The 12,055-nt window shown below is 37.8% G+C and overlaps 1 protein-coding gene across 9 annotated transcripts in view; it reads right to left on the bottom strand.

Moving 5' to 3' along the window:
• The window catches only part of LOC126260868 (MAGUK p55 subfamily member 7), a 266,432-nt gene that overhangs the window by 154,547 nt on the left and 99,830 nt on the right, over positions 1 to 12,055 (bottom strand). For all 9 annotated transcript variants that reach the window (XM_049958291.1, XM_049958294.1, XM_049958296.1 and 6 more), the window contains one exon: positions 9,522 to 9,689. In XM_049958291.1, the coding sequence (XP_049814248.1) occupies positions 9,522 to 9,689 (168 nt within the window). The remainder of the gene's footprint in view (positions 1 to 9,521; positions 9,690 to 12,055) is intronic.

Below are 12,055 nucleotides of genomic sequence, written 5' to 3'. Positions count from 1 at the left end.
CATGTCAGTAAGTGTGTTGCACCCTTTACTGTCACATACCTAAAGGAGTGACAATTTGTAGTTAGGTAAAGACAAATATTCACAGGTTGTCAACAAAAAGTCCAACACAATTCGTGAGACCATGGGTAGAATTGGCAAACCACAGGAAGATCAGTATGAGTACACAGAAATGAAAGACCCTCCATCAAGGAAAAAACATAAATACTGACTTCCCAAATGTAAATGGAAACAAGGGAAAGAAACAGCATTCCTCTTCTTTACATGCTCACACAGCAGACCCTTGTTCATAACCATAGTGCTTACTAAAATACTTAAAACACTGAGTGCACATGCACTTCACAACTTCAGAAGAGTGGCTTTCAGATGTTATATTTTTCTGAGTTACAATTTCTAGGACACAAACAAATTATTATTATTATTATTATTATTATTATTATCTTTACTTTCTCAGACGTTAACTCTGGTTAAGAATGGAAAGTGACGCGGACCTTGATCAAGCATCACTTCCTATTAACTGTACGGTATGTGTTATATTGCATTTAGGAACTTTCGGGTAATTGAACATGTATCAATAATTACGGATTTCTGTAGTTGTATATATATGTTTGGATGTAGCTGTATTGCATTGATGTACTGGTGGATATTGTGTGGTATGACTCCTGTAGTTGATAGTATAATTGGTATGATGTCAACTTTATCCTGATGCCACATGTCTTTGACTTCCTCAGCCAGTTGGATGTATTTTTCAATTTTTTCTCCTGTTTTCTTTTGTATATTTGTTGTATTGGGTATGGATATTTCGATTAGTTGTGTTAATTTCTTCTTTTTATTGGTGAGTATGATGTCAGGTTTTTTATGTGGCGTTGTTTTATCTGTTATAATGGTTCTGTTCCAGTATAATTTGTATTCATCATTCTCCAGTACATTTTGTGGTGCATACTTGTATGTAGGAGCTTGTTTTAAAAGTTTATGTTGTAAGGCAAGCTGTTGATGTATTATTTTTGCGACATTGTCATGTCTTCTGGGGTATTCTGTATTTGCTAGTATTGTACATCCGCTTGTGATGTGATCTACTGTTTCTATTTGTTGTTTACAAAGTCTGCATTTATCTGTTGTGGTATTGGGATCTTTAATAATATGCTTGCTGTAATACCTGGTGTTTATTGTTTGATCCTGTATTGCAATCATGAATCCTTCTGTCTCACTGTATATATTGCCTTTTCTTAGCCATGTGTTGGATGCGCCTTGATCGATGTGTGGCTGTGTTAGATGATATGGGTGCTTGCCATGAAGTGTTTTCTTTTTCCAATTTACTTTCTTCGTATCTGTTGATGTTATGTGATCCAAAGGGTTGTAGAAGTGGTTATGAAATTGCAGTGGTGTAGCCGATGTATTTATATGAGTGATTGCCTTGTGTATTTTGCTAGTTTCTGCTCGTTCTAGAAAGAATTTTCTTAAATTGTCTACCTGTCCATAATGTAGGTTTTTTATGTCAATAAATCCCCTTCCTCCTTCCTTTCTGCTTAATGTGAATCTTTCTGTTGCTGAATGTATGTGATTTATTCTATATTTGTGGCATTGTGATCGTGTAAGTGTATTGAGTGCTTCTAGGTCTGTGTTACTCCATTTCACTACTCCAAATGAGTAGGTCAATATTGGTATGGCATAAGTATTTATAGCTTTTGTCTTGTTTCTTGCTGTCAATTCTGTTTTCAGTATTTTTGTTAGTCTTTGTCTATATTTTTCTTTTAGTTCTTCTTTAATATTTGTATTATCTATTCCTATTTTTTGTCTGTATCCTAGATATTTATAGGCATCCGTTTTTTCCATCGCTTCTATGCAGTCGCTGTGGTTATCCAATATGTAAGCTTCTTGTTTAGTGTGTTTTCCCTTGACTATGCTACTTTTCTTACATTTGTCTGTTCCAAAAGCCATACTTATATCATTGCTGAATACTTCTGTTATCTTTAGTAATTGGTTGAGTTGTTGATTTGTTGCTGCCAGTAGTTTTAGATCATCCATGTATAGCAAATGTGTGATTTTGTGTGGGTATGTTCCAGTAATATTGTATCCATAATTTATATTATTTAGCATGTTGGATAGTGGGTTCAGACCAAAGGCAGAACCAGAATTGACGTATGGAGTCTCCTTGGTATATTCCATGCTTAATCTGTATTGGCTGTGATGTGATATTATTTGAATTTGTTTGGATATTAAGTGTGGTTTTCCAATTTTTCATTACTATGTTTAGGAACTGTATCAATTTAGGATCCACTTTGTATATTTCCAATATTTGTAGTAACCATGAGTGGGGTACACTATCAAAAGCTTTTTGGTAATCAATGTATGCGTAGTGTAGCGACCTTTGTTTAGTTTTAGCTTGATATGTCACCTCTGCATCTATTATCAGTTGCTCTTTACATCCTCATGCTCCTTTGCAACAGCCTTTTTGTTCTTAATTTATAATTTTGTTCTGTGTTGTATGTGTCATTAATTTCTGTGTAATGACTGAAGTTAATATTTTGTATATTGTTGGTAGGCATGTTATGGGGCGATATTTAGCTGGGTTCGCTGTGTCTGCTTGATCTTTAGGTTTCAGATAAGTTATTCCATGTGTAAGTGTATCAGGGAATGTGTATGGGTCTGCAATGTAACTGTTAAATAATTTAGTTAGATGTGAATGTGTTGAGGTGAACTTCTTTAACCAGAAATTTGCTATTTTATCATTTCCAGGGGCTTTCCAATTGTGAGTAGAATTAATTGCTTGGGTGACTTCATGTTGCAAAATTATCACTTCAGGCATTTGTGGTATCATCTTGTATGTGTCTGTTTCTGCTTGTATCCACCGTGCATGCCTGTTATGTTGTACCGGGTTTGACCATATGTTGCTCCAGAAGTGTTCCATGTCTGTTATGTTTGGTGGATTGTTTATTTTAATGTGTGTGTTATCTATTGTCTGGTAAAATTTCTTTTGGTTTGTGTTGAATGTTTGGTTTTGTTTCCTTCTATTTTCACTTTTTTTGTATCTTCTGAGTCGTTTGGCTAATGCTTGTAATTTCTGCTTCTTTTCGTCTAATTGCTCTGTCGCTTCTTGTTGTGAGATTTTACCTAACCTTTTTCGTTTTTTTTTCCGAGATTTCATTTCTTATAAATTGTGTTAGCTGTCCGATGTCTTTTCTCAGTTTTTCTATTTTGATCTGTAGCCTGTGTTGCCATGCTGGTTTTGTGGGTTTCTTCTGTGTGTTGGTTGGTTCTGATCTCTGCCTAGTGTGTATATTTAGTGTAGTGAGTGCTCCTATATAAACCAGTAGTTGTAACTCTTCCATAGTTGTGTTTTCATTTATTTTGTTGTGTATGATTGTGTTGATAGTTTTTATTGTTGTTTCGACTTGTGGGTTATTTGGTGGTCTATGCAAGAACGGTCTAATGTCTGTATTTGTGTCTTTGTATTCTATATATGTTAGCTGAAATTTTTCTTCTATATCTAACATCTGTGTCACTTCGTGATCTATTTGTGCTTGTTCTGGTGGCTGTCTTAAGATTTCGTTTTCCTCTGATTGTTTAATTGGTGCGTGTTGTTCTTTGTTTGTTTGCTCTGGGATGTTTCAGTCCATTACTGTATTTTCTTCTTCTTCTGATTGCACATTATTTTGTTCCAGTATTTGTTGTACTTGTTGTTTGATGTTTTCTAATTCTGACTGGGGTATCCTGTTATTTTTGATTATTACACGGATCTGATCAGCTAGTCGTCGTTCTGTTAAAAATTTTAATTCTGGGTATCTGGTAATAAATGTTGTGTATACTTGTGATCTGTATCCAGTTGTGTTGGTTCCTAGGTTTGTTGCTTGGTAATAACAGAACATGAGGTGTCGATTAACTTCATCTGACCATCTCATCCTCTGTCTTTGTTTTCCTTCTAGGGTGGTTGCAGGAAGCATATCCTGCAAAACACCTCTATTTGGATTTAAATCATTTTCCAGTTGGCTAGCAGTGTCGTTACCATTGTGGGCGGGCATAGGGTTCAAGCGTCGTCCCCGACCATGACGGCGCTTGTCCGAGGCTTCTTTAGTTCTGTCCTGAACCAACTAATCACACTAAAAGGGGGGTTAGCCCTATTAGTGGTTTGTTCTTTTCGTCGCCTTTTACGACTGGCAGAACATACCGGAGGCCTATTCTTTTCCCGGGCCTCCACGGGGATTATTTTCTCTTCTATATTGGTGACTCTTGAAGATGGAAATGAAGATGAATAACCAGAAGACAGAAGCCAGCACCATGGTTCCATAGCAGCACATTTCTGAAGGGGAAACAGAAATGAACAGATGAAGACAGTGATTTGTAGAATCTGGGACAGCAAGACAAGTAAGTAGCAGCACAAACTTTTATACTATCACTCATGGGATTCCCTAGATCCTTTAGCTTGATCTTTCCCTACTTTTTCCATAAAGGAGTAGAAGGGCAAGGGTAATAAATGACGACCACCCTCCTGCCCCCCAGAACCAAACCCTCATTCCATGCCTGTGATGACAACAGTAACAGTCAGGTGTGGACTTATGTTAACAACCAAATAGTTCTATAGGCCATCAAATTGTGACACACCAGTTTTAAAACCATTCAAATAAAGCCTATGGTTGATATCATGTAAATACTCCTCCCACACCAAAAACTCTCCCCAAATTTCATGGTACCACCTGGAGAATGTTGGAGCACTGATATAGGAAAGTTTCTGGTAACTGATGCTTCCATAAAAAGGGCTATGCATGAAGTCTACAACAAATCCTACTACCACATCTTGACACAAGATCTACTAGAAAATCGTAGGGTGTTCTGTTTCTAAGTAAAGTCAATGAGTGAATTTGAACTCTCAATCCAGTCTTTCATTAATTGTTCTATTGTAAGAGACAAAAGTATATGGGAGCTTGAAGAACAAGTCAGAGTGCAGAACTGCAATGATGCTACTGCCAACCACCAGGTGCTGGTCATTGAACTATATGATCAGCACCTGTGTCATCACACTACAAGCTCCCGAACAAGGCCACCAGCCTGACGTCACAAAATTGACACAGTTTGGCTTACCTAGTGCTAGTTACACCACACCTTTTGGGTATCGTCACACTCCAGATGCTTTGATGTGATCCAGGAACACCATTGTTACTGTAGAATCAGCAGTGGGAAGCAGTATTTAATCATGGACGAACCAGCTCATCATCGTCCGACTAGATGGGCAGTAACTGATACCCAGTCTGTGTCAATCAGCACTGTTGCCATAACTCTGCTGCCGAAGTGTTCCAAATAAGTGACCTCTGCCCTTTATGAGCAGCCAACACTGCACCCCACATACCCAGCCCCACTCTTCAATGTCAGTCCACACTTCGACTCCAGGCAATGGTATTGCCGTGCCACTGGGATGAAATGACCTTCCACAGTACAAAAGACATGGTACCTGCTAGTGACCTGGACCACACCAGAGAATAGTGCATGCACTCAGAAGAATGTCTGAACTCTACGAATTAGTAAAGAACTAATAAAGAATAGCATCTTCACGAGGATCTGTCTATGCTGCTGTCCGCATCTCCCAGCTTCGACAAAGAACCCAGCCCACATCCAGCAGTACATCTTTTTTCTCTTCTATATTGGTGACTCTTGAAGATGGAAATGAAGATGAATAACCAGAAGACAGAAGCCAGCACCATGGTTCCATAGCAGCACATTTCTGAAGGGGAAACAGAAATGAACAGATGAAGACAGTGATTTGTAGAATCTGGGACAGCAAGACAAGTAAGTAGCAGCACAAACTTTTATACTATCACTCATGGGATTCCCTAGATCCTTTAGCTTGATCTTTCCCTACTTTTTCCATAACATCTGGGTTAGATATCACTATAGTGTTTGGTAAGGGGCCAATGGCCAAACCGTTAACTCCGATAATATGAGCCCAGTGCAGTTTCCCTGGGCACTCTGCCCCATGCACTGAGTCACATGTCGTAATATGTTGGGTTTGCCACAACAAAGGGCAATACACCAGCCAGTATAGAGAGCATGTCTGGCTAGGTGTGGCAAACCTTGGGTACCCTGAAAACTTTGGTAATTTTATAAGCATAAGCCAAAAGAAGCATAAAAGTAACTTGTATAGTAGTAATTAGAGATACACATAATGTAAGATTTAAGATTAGGGCTATGCCAGGAATATTAGGAGATTTAATCTGGAGAATGCGACGCACGAGGAAAATAGTTATCTTACACTACTTGGGTCATTAAGGCAGGTTTAAGCCACACTAAGATGATGATAAATTAGAACTAGAATAAAGAGTCGTAACAGTATTATTTGGTTAGGTTTCACTGTCTTCACATTGTTTGGCATTGTCTCAAAGCAGCCAAAGAACAGAGATACCACACATATGAGAGATGAGTCACTGATCTTGACATTGTCTTTAAACCACTCTTAGTTCCTCGAGAAGCAATGTTCATAACAACCGTAAAACCACCAATAACAGCTGACAAAGTGAAAGAAGTTGCATAGCTGGAAAATCAACTACTATGAGATGTTGGAGGTGCTGTGGAAGTAAGAGAATTAAAGGAATTTTTTCTTCTGCAACACAATTAAGAGCTGTTATAGCACCTATGGTCAGGGAAGAATCAAGGAAAGCACAGGTGAGGCAGATATAGCGCCTGTTGCTGGGAAAACATGAGGGTTTTTGTACAGCACCTGTTATACTGCCAAATGAAGTGGTGCCACTGGATTACTTGTTTCCTCTTGAAAAGAGAAGCATGTGTTTGTGAAGATACTGAGGTTTATTGAGAAGTACTGGAGTTTATTGTGAAACTGAGAAATCACACTGATGAAGTATTACATACATTTAATGATGTATTGTGAGAAAGAAAGTTCTCTGAAACCGCGATCAAAGAAAGAGCACCAAATATCTATTGCTGTTGTAAATAAACTTTTACAAACTGCAAAGGTATCAGAATATGGAGCAAAATGACAGTGTGCAAACCACAGAGTTTACACAAGCCAGCATCATTAGCTCATAGGGCAGCACACAAATAAGTCTTTCTAAATAGGTCTGATTTGTTCCACCCAGGTTAAGGTATAATTTAGCTCACAGTACGTATACTCTCCTTGTTAGTCAACAATGATAAGTTATAAGTTGTTAGTGTAAACTTATAGATAGATTTCACTATTTGGCAGGTCAATAGTGATAAAGTAACAGTATAGCTTAACTGAGGGAGAAGTGTACAGGTCATCAAGTGCGGCTTTTTAATGTTTGCACTGGACAGTGGGTCATATTGTTTGTGTATATGCAAGTTACTTCTTAGTGTTACAGCTGAGACTTCTGTTCGAGTTGTTAGAGATATGTGATGAACATAATAGGTGAAGCAGGAGACACGAATTTAGTATGCAAAAAATAAGCAGATTAGAGTGCCTTCCTGATTCCCATTATGCATCCAAAAAGAGAACAATGTAGCTGCTAACAGGACTAAATTGAACTAATGAAACCAATGTGCAAATGAGAACATATGAACTCAGTGGTTGTGAGAAAGTGTAGATAAATGCTAGTGAAGGTGGACAAGTAATGTAAAATGTAATACTGTGAGTGGATGAACAAATACACAGTGACAAAAGTGTAAACTATCTAGTAGTTTTTTTTCATAAATTCCAAGCGTCTCTTTTCTTTGCAAAAGGGAGAAGATTGTAATGGACAAAACTGCAGGGGAACTTGAAGCAGAAGTCACAAACCCACAGCTGCAACAAGGCCACCACCAGGCTAGCAGTTGCTCGTCACTGAACAGTATGATCAGCACCTGTGTCAACAGCATGAGCACTGGAACCAGACCACCAGCCCAACATCACATAAACAGTGCAGTTTGGATGGCATACTGCCTGTTACTCCATGCCTTCCAGGCATCAACATGCTCCAGACACTTTGATGTGCCCCAGAAACAAAACTGTTGGCAGTGAAATCATCAGCAGAAGCAATATTTAACCATGACCAAACAAGCTCATCACTGTTCAATCAGCTGATGCCCAGTCTGTGTCAATTAACATTGTCGCCTTAGATCTGCTGCCACAGATCACGAACATGGACCTCTGCTGGTTTGCCCAGCCTGGGCAGCTAACACTGTACCATTCACTCAACCCTGCTCTTCAATGTGGACCCAGACTTTGATTCAGGGCAACACTGTCACTGTGGGATGACATGACCTTACACAGTACAGAAGATGTGGTGGCCCTTTGTGACTGCAGCACAGCCACATCTTGCATCTCAGCTCACCTTGCACACCGGAGATGCCAGTGCATGCACACTACTCTCCATATGTCGACACCTGCAGCTACAGCGCCAGAATATTACGAGGGAACTCTGGGCACACCAGAGAATAGAGCAGACTCAGAAGAATGTCTGAACTGTACGATTAAGTAAATAATTAATGAAGAGTTGTATCTTCACCAGGACTTGCCTCTGGCACTGCTCACATCCCTCATCTTCAACAGAGAACCCAGCTCACACCAAGCTACCTTTTCTCTTTTACACTACTGACAAAGCTGAAGACAACAGATAGAAAACAAAAGTATTATGTCCAAGAAATTGAAAATCCATGATGGAATGTAACAATATTATGAAAAGGAGAGTTGCTACTCACCATATAGTGGAGATGTTGAGTAGCAGATAGGCACAACAAAGGCTGTTACAAGATAAGCTTTTGGCCAACACCATATAGTGGAGATGTTGAGTAGCAGATAGGCACAACAAAGGCTGTTACAAGATAAGCTTTTGGCCAACAAGGCCTTTGTTAAAAGTAGTATTGTGGCTTCTGCTGCCAGAGTCTATGGTCATGTGTGTGAGAGTTGTGTTTTCCTCTGTGTGTGTGTGTGTGTGTTTGTGTGTGTGTGTGTGTGTGTCATCTATTTTTGACAAAGGCCTTGTTGGCCGAAAGCTTATTTTGTGACAGAAATATTAAGTTCCAAATTTAAAAATGCACTGAAGATTCTGTTATTGCAGCAGTGCTTGACATTCGTGCACTCTTTCACATGAGTGATATTGAAACAAGGACTTTCAATATTGAAAAACAAAAAAGTGAGATTAATCAAAGCAAACATGACACCAAGCCCTGAGGGAAATTGTATGAAATTTTTACACGGTGAAAGTATCCCTTTTCCTGCTTTATACGATTGAGAAGATGCATACATTTCTGATAAAGTGAGTTGCTTCGTTTTTATCAAAATTGCTAATAGAATCATTATTTTAACAAGTCGTGTTGGAGAGATGGTTCGAACGATTGAGTTGAATCAAGGTGATGCAGAAGCGTGTGGTCAAGCTTAAGCAAAAATATAAATTGTACTTCATGAGAATAATTATTTCACACTGTACCACACAGCTGCAGTATTTTCATTAAAAAGTATTTTAATTAAAATCCTACAATTTGTTGAGGATGTCATCACAAGGCACATATAACGGTTTCCCATAAAACTACTCTTAATACATACAATATAAACTCAAACCTATATGAACTACCCAATATCTTACCAGTATTTTGAGAACGTCATTTGGAGTTTTCCCTTCCACATTAATACCATTCACTTCACACACTTCATCACCAACATGAATGAGTCCTGAGCGATCTGCTGCTCCACCATGCATGATACGTGCTATTACTATTTTCCCTGTCTGCTCATCCGTCTTGATAGTTGCACCCTGTTAACAAGAGAAACTCATGATACCATGAAAAAAGTGACAAACTGAAGCTTAACCAGACACTGATAGATGTTCATGTCCACACATATGCACGCATGCATGCACATATGAGATCGCGCACACGCTCACTCACACACACACACACACACTCAAACATATGAATATAATAACTATCTCAAACAATGGAAACTCCAGGTTGGAATATCAACAGTGTAAGGAAAGGATAGATTTTTACTTACTGTAAAGATGACATGTTAAGCTGCAGATAGGCACAATTAAAAGACACTTGCACATTAGCTTTCGGCCACATCCTTCATCAGAAAAAGAAACATAAACCATTCATTCACACAAGCAAGCACACAAATGCTGGTCCGAGCTCCCAGAATTGACACTTAATGTGTGCTGAGGTGTGCTTGCTTATGTGGATGAAAGGTGTGAGTTTCTTTATCTGATGAAGATTGTGGATGAAAGCTAATGTGTAAGTGTCTTTTAATTGTAACAACTTTCTCTTTAACAAACTAATGACAGAAACAGTATGTGACCTACATTCCAAAATTTTTGCAATATTTGTAATATCACAATTTTACTAATAATGTTACAAAAAAATTCTTCTCTCTCTCTTGTGGAGTATACCTTAACAAAATTACATGGGAGATTAAGAATATTATTTATACTTCCCCCTGTCTCTTGCACATCATTGGCAAATAAATCATAATGGAAAGTACTTATACAATAATAGAAACTGAAGGATATCATTCACTGTGCAAATGAAAGAAGGATCACACAAAACTTATCTCCCACATTTATTGCTTTTGTTCATAAAAAGTTATGTTATCAAATTCCTAGCAGTTGCACAAGGATATATGGTGCGGAAATAGAATGAGATAACACATGGCCAGAAAGCCATTCTATAATAAGTGAGAATATTTGCTAGTGGTGAGACAGTAAACAAACATGTCAACAAACATCTGAAGGACAGTCCCAAATAGAAAAGAGAGGAAAAGGACAAACAGCATACTCAGTCACAATATATGTTCTGCCATACTGGGCACATTTTCGTATCATGCACTTCCTTTCTTATGAACTACCCATTGTCCTGGTTATCATTTGCTTTACATTATATACCACTTGCTAAGAGACATCTGATAAGTTACTTATCTCTTCTAACACAGTTTTCACAAGGGCTGATGAATACAAAGACTCGGCTCTCAGTCTAGCTAGTGTAAGGTGCACTGTTGACATTTAAAGACTGTATCTGTATATAAACAACACACTTTTCCTGCCATCAATGCATACACATGTCATTTTCATTCATTACTTTGATTATTAAGTAATATAATAAAAATTAAAACAGAACATTTAAAAATTTAAGATTTAACATAAAATCTAAGGACAGAATTGAAAAAGAAAACAACAACTTTTAGTACACCTAGCAAATAGTCAACTGAACCAATAATAATGTGATATGATGAATATGAAGTTTCAAGCATTCAGTATCAATCTTTAAAAATGACAAAGAATCCGAGAGTATTGAATGATTAATGTGACACAGGGCACATAACATCACCAGTCCGGCAAGTGGAACAGTAAAACCACAAGATAGACACATAGAATACACTAGTCGGAAATGGAATGCAAATACATTAGGGATGATTATTAAAAAGTAAGGAAGAAATTGGATGCTAGGAGGAATGGAGAGAAAGGAAGGGGTACCTCACGAAAAAAAAAAAAAAAATTACAAAAAATAGTATTTATAAAGAGATAAACTGAAAGAGAGTAATAAAAACAAGACTACAAGATAATAGCAACAGGCAGACGATAAAGCTGAAACTTACTTAGAACTATGTGCCAGACCGACTTAATTCTGAAACCATGCCTTTCACAGGCCTAGTAAGGTGTTAGACAGGATTTTTTAGAGAATTGTGAAAAGACAGTTGCGTAAATAATTTATGAACAACCAAAAACAAGAATTCTGCACTTTGAGATGGGATACCCAAAAAAATTCATTAAATTTGTGGGTAAAATAATAGGACACTCACTGTCTGTAATAATAAATCAATATCCTGAACATGGTTGTTTCGCAGAATTGCCAAAATGCACAGAAGTAAAACTACTGTTCAAAAAATGATCAAGGGAGGATATGAAAATTTATCAACCCATATCCCTTCTTCAGTGCTGTCAGTATTATTGGAAAAAGCTGCTGCTATCCAAATTTCAATGAAAAATACGAGACTATTTTGAAAAACCAATTTGGCTTCCAGTGTGATAAAAGGACTACAAACATAACTAACAATTTTGCTGACAAGATAGTCTTACATCAATAAACAATTGCATCTACAATGCAAAAATTAGTTAGTGCCACTTGA

This window comes from Schistocerca nitens, chromosome 5 (assembly GCF_023898315.1).
Source record: "Schistocerca nitens isolate TAMUIC-IGC-003100 chromosome 5, iqSchNite1.1, whole genome shotgun sequence".
Taxonomy (NCBI): Eukaryota; Metazoa; Arthropoda; class Insecta; order Orthoptera; family Acrididae; genus Schistocerca; species Schistocerca nitens.
Note: the sequence above shows the minus strand (reverse complement) of the source record. Positions and strands in the feature narration are given on the sequence as shown.